The sequence below is a fragment of the Dendrobium catenatum genome, unplaced genomic scaffold (genome assembly GCF_001605985.2).
Source record: "Dendrobium catenatum unplaced genomic scaffold, ASM160598v2 fragScaff_scaffold_1470, whole genome shotgun sequence".
Lineage (NCBI taxonomy): Eukaryota > Viridiplantae > Streptophyta > Magnoliopsida > Asparagales > Orchidaceae > Dendrobium > Dendrobium catenatum.
The window spans coordinates 97986-114490 of record NW_021319932.1 but is presented as its reverse complement, the minus strand read 5'-3'; the positions used below and the strand labels follow the sequence as shown (position 1 = coordinate 114490).

The 16505-nt window shown below is 34.3% G+C and overlaps 1 protein-coding gene across 3 annotated transcripts in view; it reads right to left on the bottom strand.

Moving 5' to 3' along the window:
- Window positions 1-6910: 6910 nt before the first annotated feature.
- The window catches only part of LOC110110040 (myb family transcription factor PHL7), a 43799-nt gene continuing 34204 nt past the window's right edge, over window positions 6911-16505 (bottom strand). For all 3 annotated transcript variants that reach the window (XM_028700231.1, XM_020841328.2, XM_028700232.1), the window contains one exon: window positions 6911-7745. In XM_028700231.1, the coding sequence (XP_028556064.1) occupies window positions 7290-7745 (456 nt within the window). In that variant the 3' untranslated portion in view covers window positions 6911-7289. The remainder of the gene's footprint in view (window positions 7746-16505) is intronic.

Sequence of the window (16505 nt, the reverse complement as noted above, 5' to 3'; positions counted from 1 at the left end):
TGTGTATTTATTTAAAAGGGAGGAGCAATAAGATAATTATAAGAGGAATTTAGAAAATATTATGATGTCAATAATTGCAATATTGATTATATATTTTTAGCAGGTAATAAGTTAAAGGAGGGTCGTATATGAGGATTGACTAAGGAGGCAAAGCAAGTTTGGTTAAGGTTGCTAACCTAATTTCTAAAATATTATAGCTGATATATCATCAAGGAAATATCTTGATCGGACATGAATCTCGAGGTAAAATCAAGTTGGAAAATTTCGAAATTAAATCCGGTGCAATATGAACTCTGATTTCAACAAACAACGTTTCAAAAATGCAAACCCAACGACACAAGATTGGACCTAATCTGAGCACAAATTAGTTCAAATCAAAAACCCAAAACACATTTAGAAGGTTCAAACTATAATTTTGAGTGCCAAATGGTTTCCAAACGTGACATACTTATAGAAGAGGCATGATTATACGAATCCAATGAGCCCAAGATTGTCAAATTATGATATCATTAAGACATTCAAGTGCTTAGTAAATTATCCATAATTAAGGGGTTCAACGTCGTCCGTTCGTTCAAACCTTTTACAAATTACCCTTTATCTCTCTCCTATTTATTAGTCATATCACTCTCAAAAAAGTATAATTAGATCCCTTATTTCTCATGGAAGGGAACCCACGCAAGGAGAGGAGGAAGATAGTTCTCTTGCAACTAAACTCTTCATCGACCACCGCCAAACTTCAGCCGGCCACCGACTATCGCTAAACTTTCGTCCGCCTACCGACGAACGTTGGACTTTTACCTGACCACCAACTAACGTCGGATTTCTGCCTGATCAAGGACTGACTTTGGACTTACATCCGACCTTCAAATTTCAATCCAACTGTTGATTATTGTAATATGATCATCCTCGATTTTAAGGATGAATAAGACACTTTTAATTTATTCAAATACTAGTATAATCATTTCAACTGGGCGCGACCCCATAGTTATGTGCTTAATTTACTCATCTTTACTGTCCTACTCGTAAATATTTTAAATAAGTTTATTTATTCCTAATTTTCAACATTTTCATTAAATTTAATAGTTTATGTTAATTATATGTCAATAACAATTAAGTAATTAGATTGAACTTAATAAACTAAAGCTTAATTATAACCCATTTGATTTATAAAATTATTAAGATGTAAAATCATAAATAATATTATGTATTTATCTATTATATAAATTCATTAAGTTAGGATATCTATAATATAAAGTTCATTGTTTCTTTTAGAAGGGTTTCATTTCAAACCGTTTTTTTACTGTTTTTTAAAATAATTTTTTAGTATAAAAAGTTACAAAAATTTTGAATATTTTTGTATTTAAAAGTTGCTTTAGAAAGCAGCAAAAAAATGTCCTAAATGAAACTTAAGTGGTGTTAGAGGTAGTAATTTAAATCGTCACAAAAGATGTGTACAACAACACCAAAAACAACATCAAGCTTTTGTCCCACTACGTGGGGTCGGCTACATGAATTCATTTTTTCCATTGTGTTCTATTAAAATTCAAATTCTTATTTAAATCTAATAAAGAAATATCATTTTTTATATTTTCTAACCAAGCCTTTTTAGACGAAAGATGTGTATTAAAAAAAAATTTATGTGCTCTAAAACCATGGCAAGCTTAATACACAATTTTTATAAGAGAATCTTCTGTCGAATGGGTTATAGCATCAAAGATTAAACTTTGCAAAGGACAGAATGCTTTTTATGCTAGAGATTTTCAATTCAACTTTAATTTTCTTTTATATAGTTGTTGCGTCCAGGAGTATTCGCGGCGGTAGAGAAATATAAAGTTTAACGTCTTAGTGTTGTATGAAAATCCGGCACACAATCAGATAAAAAAGAGAGGGTGCATCATCCATTAAAGACACCAAGATTTTACGTGAAAAATTCCTGAAAAAGGTGGAAAAACCACGGGACCTGACCTAATATGAATGAATCCACTAGTATTGTAGTTGATTACAAATGAGGTCCTTCCTCAGGGGAAGGTCTTAGTTTGATGTACATCCTATAAAGTACATTATATGGTGAAAATACAAAGCAACATTGTTGATGTGTTTGTTTGGTCTGAAGGACTGTAGTCGGTGTGCGACGTAATTCGGAAGGACCATATTCTGTGGCGACGGGCGACGTAAGTCAGAAGGACTGTAGTTGGCAGGCGACGGAGGTTAGAAGGTATGTAGTCGGCAGGCGACGTAAGTCTGAAGGACCGTAGTCAGCGGGCGACGGAAGTCTGATAGGAGCTCCCCAAGAGAAATGAGGGGTCTATTTATAGATTTATGGAGTGGCATGACCTATAAAAAGGTGAGAGATCAGGGGCAAATTGGGAGTGATTTGAATGGACGGCCGATATTGAATCCCTTGATCATGGACCGTTCATTAGACATTTCAAGGTCTTAATGATGTCGGAATTTGGCAATCTTGGGCTTGTTGGATTTGTCTTGTCGAGCCGCTTGATTTGACTATAAGCACATTATGTTTGGAAAGCGTTTGATAACTCAAATTGTGGTTCGAACCTTCCAACAGCGCTTCGGGTCCTTGATTTGGACTCATTTGGGCTTGGATTGAGTCGAATTTGGTGTCGTTGGGTTCGTATTTCCGAGACGCTCAGTTTGATTGTAAATTCGCTGAAATTGGAGTTTAGATGATCCCAAAATTAATTTTTGAAGTCTCCAGCTTGATTTTTGCCTCAAGCTTCATGCTCGGTCAAGATAATTTTCGAGGATATATCAATAGTAGAAGAGAGTTGAGATTTGTGAGTTGTGAGTTTAGTTTCTCTTTGATAAATTAGTATTTAATAGATAATTATATGGCTTTTTAATTCAAGCAATAAAAATTAAGGAAATTTTCTAAACAACTTCCCCTTTGCTTATGACATTTTTTAGCTCATAAAGAGAAGCACAAGTCATTATGGCGAAGGTGCCTATTTACATGGAACTAATAGGATAGATACCCAATGACACTCATGTGCCACTTAGCAGCATACTTGAGTCAAGTTTAGTCATAAGTTGGCTTGAACTTGAATTATTAATGAACTTATGAGGCGAGCTTATCAAGCTGCGATATGGAGCTTAAATTACAGTTTGTATATTACATAAGCTCAAGCTTAAAGTTGATGGGCTCTAGCATGTTGACTCACAAGCTGACTTGATTAAAATATGATGGAAAATTCGAAATTCCATGTCTCCTCAGTTAGGTTAATTTATCCTGAGCTAATTCATAACAAGTCTCATGAACTTATTTTTTCGTCAAACATTATCGGCCCCACCATGAGTCCTTCCATTGATCCTTCTTTGGGGAGCTCCTATCACAATTTCTTTACTTCATTGTCTATGAGAGTTTGATGAAGTGAAAGAGAACTCGAGATCATAAGTTGAGCTCAATTCATCAGTCAATAAGTTGAGTCAAGCTTGAGCTTAGTATATGAACTCAACTCGAGCTCAAGCATAATCCTAGATAGATGAGCTGAGCTTGAGTTAATTATGACTAAAATTTGCGCCAACTCATTTGAACCCCTAGTGCCACTTAATTTTATGTCCTGAAAGACTACAAGTCTACAATTATGGGCACCAATTGAAGCCCACCAAAAAGAGCTACTAAAGAAAACCAATGCCACACCATGGTGCTTTATATACTAGCAAACATCCCCTTATACTTAAATGATAAAATTCAATATATAATTGAAATAAAAAAGAAAAATAATGATGCTTTGTATTTTTATGTTGGCAATTCTAGTTAAATAAGAAAAGTTAAAGAATATAATTTCACAATAAAATCTTGGATTTTCTCTTGTTATGAATTTTTTTTTATTCGAAGAAGACAATAAAAACTTTGATTGTAATATAATGTAGATAAATAAGTAAAAGTAAAAACTATAGGCTAAAGTAGATTTAAAAAAGAATATTCTTCTAACATTTATATCTATTTCTTTTTCATTATAGAACTGCTGAAACTAGAGTAAATTTATCAAATTATTCATAGATGGTAATTTTTCTTAGCCATGATTAATTAAATAATTCAAAATTTAATTTCCTTTGAATTAAGACTGAATTAAATATTGTTGATATGCCACCAAAAACATGATCCAATCAAGCATGAAAGTTGGCATAAGCAAAGTTGTAAAAATAGGACCAAAGGTAGAACCGGAAAAGAGATGTTCAAGGTTCATTGGTTCAACCAGGGTCGAATTGGATGACGTAACAATAAGATATCTTTGCAAAAAATTATGAAATAATATAATTTTGGGACTAAAAAAAAAATTCATACATAAATAATATATTCCAGTATCTTAAAGTTAAATATTAATAATTATTAATTTATGTTATATATTAAATACAAAGAATTACTAATTTTAAATTTAAATGTAAATATCTTCATTCCATTTAAGAATTATTTACTATATACATAACTATAATACAAAAATAATTATAAATTTAAGAAATTTAAAAATTATTATAATCATTTTTTATTTGAATATTTTATACATTTTTTTTTTTTTCAAAAAAATTCTCATTGAAGCAATCCACCATGCACACATTGTAGAAATTTTACTAGTTGTTTAGTCTTACATCACTTAAGATTTGTATTGTGTTGCTTATATAGCTCTTCTTGTATTCATGATTTAAGAGCCCACATGGAGTGGTGGAACCATGTGAGTATAATACATAATAATTTAAATTTTTTGGATATTATTAAATAAAATGTGTTATATATAAATTAATTTAATATTCAATAAAATATGTTATATTAAATGAAATTATTTAAATATATCATGAATTGAAGCGCTCTGCTTTAAAAAACCAGGATCGATCCTCGCTGGTTACTGTTGGACCGATTTTTCATAAAGATGGAACCGACCATAAGACCGATTCATAATTGAACCGGTCGAACCGACTGGTCCAGTCCGACTTTCAAAACCATGGGCACAAGTACTTGAATTAGAAATTTTATTGATCAAATCCGAGATTACTTAAACTTCGATTTCAATAATCCTTTAATCAAAACGTGTATCTTGACATGAAAAATCTAACTAGCCAAAAATCGTTCAATTCTATTAACGTTAAGATAGTCAAATGCTTAAAAATTATTTGAGGAGGTTGAGATATCCACAAGAAGAATTACAAATGAGAGAATCTAGAGCTTTAGCTGCCAGACTCACATCACCAATATGAGGAGGTCAATGTTCGCCGTCTACACGCACCATCACCAATAAGGCCAACTTACCCGATACCAATGCCAACACTAAAGTCCTCGTCACCAAATGTCTACAATGGTTCCCGACACCAATGTCGATACTTAATGACACCAATAAGCCAACACTTATTGCTTCACCAATGTTAATGACCCAAGATTAATACTCTTTGACCCGGAAAAGTCCGATCTACGAATACCAGGCTCGCTACCGAGTTCTAGCTCTTTATCCTCCCCGGTAGTAGGCTCGCTGCAATGAATCGATTCACTCACTCATGTTTGAGTCTTTTTACACATTTTAGCGAATTGAGGGAATAGGACATCTTGCCAATAAGGCAGAAGCCTGTCGTCGACAATAACATCAATGCTCATCATCACCACAAACAACTTTTCTATTAACACGAGAGGGTATTTTTTTATAACACATAGAGTTAGACTTTATAATTTTTTTCTTTTTAAAATTTTCATGCAAAAAATCTCATTTCTTATAAGTTGATCGAAACTTATTTTATTAATATATGTAAAAAATTTTCATATAATGATAGGATAATAAAACGCTCTATAATCAAAGTTGTGACATGGGTCAACCTAATTTATCTCAAGTTAATTATGCTACATAGCAATTCGATTTGCTGTAGCCTGTGATTTTTTTTTTTTTTTTTTTTTTTTTTTTTTTTTTTTTTTTTTTTTGAAGGTTTTTGAACTGTTCAAAGTCAATATTGATTTCTAACTATAATCACATAATTATGAGGAAAACCAAATAAACCCCTCAAGAAAATAAGAAAAAAATATTTAGACAAATATAAAGCTGAATATATGGGATGTAATTTTAGTATTAATAGATCTAATGAGGGGATTGTGACTTTGGGTAATCAAGTCATTAATGAGAGTACACGTTTTAGATATCTTAAGTTTATTGTTGAGAGTGATGGTGAAATAGATGAGGATATTATTAGTAAAATTCAAGTTGGATGGATGAAGCAGAGGAATGCATCGGGCTTGTTGTGTGATACAAAAACCCCTCTCAAACTTAAGGGAAAATTCTATAAGATGGTAGTGAGAACTGTAATGTTTTATAGTGCAAAATGTTGGCCATTAAAAGGGAAGCATGATATTAAGTTAAGTATTGTATAGATGAGGATGCTTAGGTGGGTGAGTGGCTTTACTCTTAGAGATAGGATACAAAATGAGCATATAGGTGAAAATGTTGGAATAGCTCCAATGAAAGATAAGATTAGAGAGTCTCCTTCGATGATTTGGTCGCATAAAACGACAGTCTTTCGATGAACCGGTTAGGAAAGTATATGTATTAGATTTTACTTATGTTAAAAAAGATAGAGGTAGGCCTAAAAAGACTTGGTTAAAAAATATTTGAAATGACATTTCTTTATTAGATTTAGATGAGAATTTCACTTTTAATAGGACACAATGAAGAAAAAATGATTTATGTAGCCGATCCCACATGGTGGGAAAAAGGCTTGTTGTTGTTGTTGTTGTTGCATTATAATGTTTTTTTAATAAACAATAAGAAAACTATCCCAAGCCAAGCCTAATACTCTATTGAAAAATCATACAAAAGCTATAATGAATTTGATAAATAATTAGTCTATTGAGACAATAAATTTAGTAAAAGCAATCATAAGGAGAAGAAAATAAGCATAAGCTTCCATTTCCTCCGTGTTTAACTATTCATAAAATAAAATGTTATAAGGAAAGCAGGGGTCATTACATAAACCATTAGAGTAATCAGAAACAGAATTCCTTCCAGTGAAATTTTTAGTGTAATTTACACCAATCAGTTGTTCAAATCAGTAAATTACCATAATATTACACATGATTACTCTTCTTTAGCCTCTTCTAAATGAATTTCCTTTCCCCATCTGTACATTCATGAACTGCCATTTCTATCTTAAGCCACTTAATCATTAAATGCGCATGAAGAATATAGAATATAAACTACAAGCTTTAGTAAACCTTTCCCAAGCCCATATAAAATTATCATCTCTTGGGTAGAACGATCAGGCAATCAGAAATCACTTCTAGAAGCAGTCCCAAACAGTCATTCATTGTCGTCGTCGATAGATGTCCCTGATGACTCAAAGTGACCTCTATTATGAGGGAACATGGAGAAGCATTGTTGCTGGAATTCCGGAGGTGAGCTTGGTTCAAATACATGGTGGCCGAGCTTCAAGTTCACCTCGACGATGCCGCCAATGTCTCCACCATTGCAGCATTGCCTCCTGAATAACCGGTCATGTCTGAAGCTCTCAGAATCTACAGATGGGATACCCTTGAAGAGATTGCAAGCATCCCTATGTAGAGAATCACAGATTGCTGCAGGGGTTGAAGGGTCAGTTTTCTCTGAGTTTGGATAGAAATCAGTGGAGGATAAAGGTGTTGGGGAGTTTATTCTTGGTGTCTCAGCAAGGACTCCAGTTAGGCGTTGCTGCTCCTCAATGATTTTCTTCAGATACTTTCCCTGGGCATCTATCCTCAGCTTCAGCTGCCTTTGTACCTGAGGTAAGTCTTAAAAGTTTGGTTCATTGAAGAGCTATACAAGTAGAATTTGTATAGTGTGCGTAGAATGAGTTTTTCAGGATTGAGACCATAGCGCTTTTTTAACTAGTAAATTCCGCCTTTATTAATATTACGACCACTATACAGGAATGTCAAACAGCAGCAATGAGACTGAGTTTTGTTTGGGGCAGCTTTCTTACCATTTTACAACAACAACAACAACAACAAGAAGCCTTTATCCCACTATATGGGGTCGGCTACATGAATCTTTTTTCTTCATTATGTCATATTAAAGATCAAATTTCCATCTAAATCTAATAAAAAAAGGTCATTTCTAATATTTTTTAACCAAGTCTTTTTAGTTCTACCTCTTTCTTAACATAAGTCAAATCTACTACATCTACTTTCCTAACCGGGTCATCGGAAGGCTGCCATTTTATGTGATCAAACCATCTAAGGTGAGTCTTTCTAATCTTATCTTCCATTGGAGTTACTCCAACATTTTCGCTTATATGCTCATTTCGTATCCCATCTTTAAGAGTAAAGCCACTCATCCACCTGAGCATCCTCATCTCTGCAACACTTAACTTAATATTATGCTTCTCTTTTAATGTCCAGCATTCTGCACCATAAAGCATTGCAGGTCTCACAAACATCTTATAAAATTTTCACTTAAGTTTGAGAGGGACTTTTCTATCACATAACAAGCCTGATGCATTCCTCCACTTCAACCATTCAACTTGAATTCTACTATAATATCCTCGTCTATTTCACCATCACTCTGAACAATAGACCCAAGATATTTAAAATGTGTGCTCTTATTAATGACTTGATCAACTAAAGTCATAATCCCTCCACTTGATCTATAATTACTAAAATTACAATTCATATATTCAATTTTAGATCTACTCAAATGAAAGTCTTTAGACTCTAATGTTGACCTCCATAATTGAAGTTTACCTTCAACTCCCTCTCTAGTCTTATCAACAAGAAGAATATCATCAACAAAAAACATACACCGGGGTACAACCTCTTGTAAATGTCTAGTGAGAACATCCATGACTAAAGCAAAAAAGATACGAGCTTGAGGCTGAACCAACTTAAATAGGAAAATACTTGGTCAAACCACTTTGTGTTTGAACACAAGTAACAGCTCTTGCATACATATCCTTAATGACTTGAATATAAGCATTATAAGCCCCTTTCTTATGTAAAACTCTCCATAGCACTTCTCTGGGAACTTTATCATATGCTTCCTCTAAATCAATAAAAATTATATGTAGATCCTCCTTATTCTCTCTATACTTCTCCATCAAACCTCTCAATAAATATATAGCTTCCATAGTAGACCTACCTGGCATGAATCTAAATTGATTTTGATAAACATTAGTGTCACGCCGCAACCTATGCTTCATAACTCTCCCCCGTAGTTTTAAGGTATGAAATATTAACTTAATTCTTCTATAATTCGCACAATCTTGTGCATCACCTTTATTCTTAAAAATATGAATCAACATGCTCATTCTCCACTCATCTTGCATCTTTTTAATCTTCAAAATTATATTAAGAAGTTTAGTAAGCCAAAGAAATTTCATAATCTCCTAAGCGTTTCCACACCTCTATTTGAATATCATCAGGTTCAACAACTTTTTCACACTTCATTTTCTTTAAAACCTCTTTAAGTTTGATTTTACTTAGATGCCGATAAAAACAAATTTTTTATTTTCATTTAAGGTCCTAAGGTTACTAAAGTCATTTGCATTCTCATAATCTTCATTAAAAAGTTTAGCAAAATATCTCATCCAACTTTATTGAATATCCTTTTCTAATAAAGGCACTTTTTATCTTCATTCTTAATACATTTCACTGTAACTAAATCATTATTACTCCTATCTCTTTGTTTAGATTATATATATATATATATATATATATTTCGCCCTCCTTAGTATCTAATTTATTATATAAATCATTAAAAGCTAAAATCTTTGTATTGCAAATTGCTTTCTTAGACTCTTTACAAACCTCTTTATATTTTTTCCAATTATCAGAGTTTTTAAAGCTAAACCAATTTTTATAACAAATCTTTTTATTTTTTATCTTTTTTTGTATATTTTGATTCCACCACCAACTATTTTTACTATTACTAGCTTTTCCATTTGATGCTCCAATAACATCTTTTGCAATATTCCTAATATCACTAGCTATTTTTTTCCACATAACATTAGCTTTCTCATGCATTAGATAAAATCTTAATATTTAGAATTTTACTCTTAAAAATATTTTTGCTAATAGCCCCAATCTAATCCTAGAACAACAATTTATTTTATTTTTAATTTTCTGTCACGTCATCTTAAAGTTCAAAACTAATAAGCGATGTTGAGTACATAAACTTTCACTCTGAATAACTTTATAATCTTTGCAATCTAAAAGATCTATTTTTCTTATAAGAAAATAATCAATCTGAGTTTACTATATCCATTCATATAAGTGATGAGATGCACATCTTTTTTCTTAAATAAAGTACTAGCAATTACTAAATGATAAGTTAAATAAAAACCTAATATGATCTTACCATATTCATTAGTCGCTCCAAAGCCATAGCTACCATGAATGCTTTTAAAATCATCTGCCTCTCTACCAGCATGTCTATTTAAATCTCGTCCAATAAAAAATCTTTCTTCGAGAGGTATCATTTGTATTAATTCTTTTAGGTCATTCTAAAATTTTAATTTTAAACATATATTCAAACCTACTTGAGAAGCATAATCGCTTGTAATATTAATAATCTTAGCATCAACAAGAATATTTAAAATTATAATTATATCTCAAATTCTATTAATTTTTACAACATTATCCTTCAAACTCTTATCTATAATCACATATACATCATTTCTAATATGACTTATACTAGAATATCATAGTTTAAATTCTAATCTATCAATCTTCTTAGCCTTCTCATACCAGAATATTATAGTTTAAATTCTAATATATCAATTTTTTTAGCCTTCTCTCCAACCCATTTAGTTTCCTAAATACGAAGAATATTTATCTTCCTATATATCAAAATATATATTAATTTCATTAATTACATGTAAGGGAACCTATATTTCAAGTTCATATCCTAATTTTAGTTTCATGGAGTAGCTTCTTTACCTATATCCGTCCAGGATGTGGGAACCTTGCCTACTTAACATTGCACTCGGGCACCGGTGCAGCAGCCCTTGCTCACTTGTCGCTGTATTCAGGTCATATAATGCATCGCTTTCAGAAAAAATGCCCTAGTATTAACACAATGTATTAAATGATTCATATCATGATTATTCGATAAGTTTTACGCTGGTTGTCGACTATCTAACGCAACCATCCACTTTTCTCATCCAGGACTTAGGACCTAGTAACGAATGTGTTAAAAAGCTTTATAGTACAAAATTTTCTTATTGAAGTACAAAATTTCTTCATTATATTAGACTTTTAAACATAATTATTTTTTAATAGAAATCATGTACATTGAAAAATAGATATTGTTATTTCTTCTTCATTAGTACTTCTCGTAGCTATTAAAGCTTTCAAATTTTGTTTTCTATCTATTTTTCGAGGAATGATGCTTTTAGTTGCTACATTTAAACTTTGAACTTAAGTTTTTAGATGATATACCTTTCATTTTATATATTAAGTAATAAATACAATGGGTAGTTTAGGATAGGTTATGGGTCTCAATAATTTATGGTCTATATTAGGCATTATATAGTAATTTATGGTCTATATTAGGCATTAGATAGTTAATGGGTTCATTGTTTAAAATTGTGCAACTAGAGGTGCACCTTGAGGAGCTCCGCAGCGCAAGTGCACTACATAGTGCGTCGAGGCGGACGTTTTGACCCTACTCCGTAAGGCTTACGCCTCAAATCTACATGGCGCACCTCACCTTATTTCCGTGAGGCATAATTATTTAAAACCTAGAACTAATGTCGAGCGATGTTCTATACCTCATTTCATTCATGATGTTCAACTTCCTCGGCTCCACCACACTCATGTAAGATAGAGTTTCAAACAATTTGCTAAAAGCTTTCTTCAGCTTTTTCAACGACGTTCCATGTGCGATAGGAAGTCAAGATAGATTGACGACGTGCCCTTTTGGATCAAAAGTTAGGAACGTTCGACGATATGCTTCTTGTTGGATCGGAAGTAACAACGAGCATTTGTTTGTCAAGGCAATTTTCCCCCCTTCACGTGTTTCATTGATCGCTTGTTGCAGCCATTTCTTCCCTTTCATGTGTTTCATCCATCGAGTAGGTATGCTGCTCTTCACGTGCTTCGTCAATAGAGAGATCTAAATATATCTTGAGCTAAGAAAATTATTTTAAGGAAAGCATGTGTATTTTAATCAATATATATATATATTTTTATGACTAATCCACTGATAAATGGTTTAGAATTTATTTCTTATGTTAAATTTTAATATATTATTAAATTATTATATAAAAAATCCTAATTTTGACTTTATGCAATTTTCTAATTTTTAGGCTTACATCTCAAAAAGCCTTGAGGCTTATGCCTCGCCTCATGAACGAAAAACGCCTCAATACCAAATTGCAATCGTAGGGCGGGCACGATTCTGGTGGCGGGTTTGAGGATTGCCGATCGGAGGAAGGTTTCTCCGGCCTTCTTCCGTCGTTTCCATGGCTTCTGGTCGATCGACGGGATCTGATCGATTGTTGAATAAGGGTCTTGTGATAAGGGAGGGATTTCGACCTCCGTCTCGTCAAGATTTGAATACTGAAGGTAAAGGCAAGAAACCTTTGATCGAGCATCCTTCTGGTGGAATTAAGGAGAATGCTAAGGTAAAAGTGGTATCTGAAAATTTAAATCTGGAGACGTCTTCTTCTGCGAGTTTGATCTTGAAAGTCAATAAGTTTTTATGCAACAAAGATAATGTTGAGGGTCGGAATTTGACGACTGATATTGAGATTTTGGATCAAGAAACGGCCAAGGGTGCTGATTCTGTGGAGGTTTGTGGCAATGAGGATGGCATCGGAGATAATTATGTGGAGGTTTGTGAAAATCTGAAGGATGAGTTTATTGAAGCATGGAAGAAGCCACAGCATATCATAATTTCCTTCAACAAAGATATTGGTGAAATGTCAGATGATGGAGTTGCAGTCAAATTAAATGCTGAAAAATAGATTATGAATTCTCATGTGCTGAAATTCTCGCTGGTTATTAAAGTTCTGGGTGACAAGATTTATTTTCCTATGTGTAGCGTTGAATTAAGAAGGCAGTGGAACAAATTTGGTAATTTTCATATGACGTCGCTTGGAATGAACTGGATTCTATGTTCTTTCAAGTGTGAGGAGGCAATGGATGAAGTATTAAATGGTGGACCATGGTATGTGGGAGGTTATATAGTGGGTATGGACAAATGGTCCCCGTCATTTAACCCCAATTCTTTCAAGGGGATCACTGCTCCGGTGTGGATTCATCTTCCCTGTTTGCCACTCTATTGTTGGGATGAAGAAAACATTGCTCGAATTGCATCAAGGAAGTTCCTATGTTTTTGGACGAAAACTCTTTCAAATGGGGAAAACGTGAATTTGCACGTGTTTGCATAAGGTTGAACTTGGAAAACAGTCTTCCTAAGGGCGTATGGATTGACAGAATTGCTGGAAGATTCTTCCAGCAAATTGAGTATGAAAAGATAGATTTACTTTGTTTTCAATGTGGCAAGGTGGGGCATGACAGGAAGGTGTGTCCTGAAACAAAGAAGGTTGATTTGGCTAAAAAGGTGAGTAGTAAACAGGAATTGGTGGCAAATATTCCAGCAGATAGCAAAATTTCAGAACAAGAATATGGCCCTTGGATCCATGTTCGATTCAAGAACATAATAGAAATACTAGAGGTGGAATAGGAGGAAGGAATGGAAGAATGATGAAGGAAACAAGCAGTAAGGCGCCGGTTGCAGCCCAACAGGAAAGAGTGGAAGCAAAGTCTGTTGCGGTTCAGGCTGAACAGCAGGTGGATATGTGCTCTGATGTAGTGAAAGATATTATGGCACAGGAGGTTAATTTTGAATTGTTATCGAGGTTAATTTTGAATTGGATAACAGGTTCCAGATTCTCATGAATGAGGTTGAAGAGGGGAAAATAACGAATCAACTCAACAAGGAAAAAACAGAGGATTCAAGGATGATAGAAGAAAATGTGGTTGATCTGAAGACTGTTGGGGTAATCAACAGTAATTTGGTCAAGGGTAAGTTGGCCAAGGAATTGAAGTCTTTGGGTCCTGTTGAACCCGAGCATATGAAGAAAAGAAGAGATGGGAAAGGCAATATGATTGGCGGGGACGATTCCCCTCTTGCTGATTAATGTCGGCTTTAGTGTTTTGGAACTGCAGGGGGGCCAGAAAAAGAGAGGCTTCTCTGTATTTGAGGGAGATTGTGAGGGAGGAGCATGATGTGATTTTTATTGGGATTATGGAGACTAAGCTTTATAGTATTGATAGAAGAGATGTGGACTGTTTATTGGGGGAGATTGGAATTTTTTTCATCACCCAGCAGTAGGTACGTCTGGGGGAATTCTGACGGTTTGGAACAGGAATAAAGTCTCTTTTGTTGTTAAAGAGGGGCTTCTCAAGCTGTTATTGGGGTTCTTTCTACTCCCTCTATGGGAGATTGGAAGGTGGCAACAGTATATGGAAGCAGGTGTTGTGTGGAAAGAAGGGATCTTTGGAGTTTACTTGAGAAGAATATGATGGGGTCGGGTCCCTCTATAGTGGGGGGGAGATTTTAATTGTATTCTTAAGAAGGAAGAGAAGAAGGGTGGGAAGAGGTTCATCTTCTCTAGGGGGCCTAGGGGGCCTAGAGAAATGAAAAATTTTATGACTAATTCTGATTTTCATGATGCAGATTTTATTGGACCAAGTTTCACTTGGTGCAATAATAAAGATGGATCCTCAAGGATATGGGAAAGGCTTGATAGATGTTTGGTGAATTCAGCTTCTTTGCAATTGGTTCCTTATGGATGAGCACGGCACCGCTCGTGTGGCGTCTGATCATAGCCCTATTGTATATAAGATGGAAACTTTGCAAATCATCAAAGAGAAACACTTCAGATTTGAGGATACTTGGAGATCCTATCCAGCTGCAAGAGGTATTGTTTATAACTCTTGGAAGAAGGTGGATTTTGGAGATGAGGTAGAGATTCTTCATAGAAAGATCAAAAGGACTTTGAAAGCTCTATTCTTTTGGAATAGAAATAAATGCAAGGATTTATGCAAGCTAAGAGATGAATTAAAAAGAGAAATTATGGATTTACAAGCTAAGGAGACGTCTGATGCTGAGTTCTCGGTGGATGATTTGTGTCTTCTTAGACACAAGCTCATGAATGTTACCTTGAAGAGACTTTCTACATGGTGGAATCAAAGGGCTAAGGCAAGATGGAATGAGGAAGGTGATTCGAATTCTTTGTTCTTTCACAAATATGCATCTGCTAAAAGAAGTGCTAATCTTATAAAGCATATCAAGAATGGGGATAATATGCTAATAAAGGATGATGAGCAAATTGAACAGATTTTTCTTCAATTTTTTGAAGAGAAATGGAAACATAGGGAATGCCTTCTAACGGATTGGCCTGTGATTGATTCTTTCCAAAGACTTAATGAGTTGGACAGAAAGGTGTTAGAGAATGAATTATTGCTGGAAGAGTGCAGGGAGGCGGTATTTTAGCAGGGAAATAACAAATCGCCTGAGATTGATGGTGTCACCTCATCATTCTTCAAAAGCTATTGGAATATTGTTGGAGAAACAACATGGTTGGCTATCAAAAAGTTTTTTAGCACCGGTACTATGCATAAAGAATGAAAAGATGCGTTGATTGTGCTGATTCCCAAGGTGAATAATCCGAACGTTCCTTCTAATTTTCGGCCTATTAGCCTTTGTCAAACTACATACAAGATTGTTGCTACCATGCTTGTGAATAGACTTAAGAGTATCATGCATAAGATGATTTCTGAGGAGCAGTTAGCCTTCATTCCCGAGAGATCTATGTCTGAGCACTGCATTCTAGCTCAAGAGATCTTACATAAGTTTAAAACCTCTAAGAATAAAAAAGGATTGATGGCAGTAAAGCTTGATATGGAGCAGGCTTATGACAGCATGGGGTGGAGTACTTTGTAGAAAATTCTCGTTTGGTATGGATTTCCTATGGCTTTCTCTGGTTTTATTATGGAATGTGTTTTGAATGTGAGGTTTGCTATTGAATGGCAAGAAGCTTAGATGGATTGAGGCTTGTAATGGATTTCGTCAGGGATGTCCATGATCACCGTATTTGTTTATAATGTGTGCCCAACTCCTTTCAAATGTTATGGTGCAAAGGGGTCAGAGTTTGGGTATTCAGGTGTCTTCTCATGGACCAAAAATTACTCACTTACTATATGCTGATGACGTACTTGTCTTTTCTCAAGCCACATGTGGGTTGGCTAGATTATTGATGGAAATCATTGAAGATTTTTGTAGATGGACGGGATTGAAGGTAAACACTAACAAGTCCCAAATTATGTTTGGGAAAGCTGTTGGAAGATCCAGCAAGAAGTTGGCTAGAATTCTCGGGTTCAAGGCTGTTAAGGAGTGGAAGTATTTGGGTATCAAAATGTCTCTTAAAAGATTGAAGGTGGCTGATTTCCAAGACCTTTTGTCTCAGGTCATGGATAAGCTGAATGTTTGGGGGAAGAAATCGCTATCTTTGGGAGGGAGAATTGTGCTCTT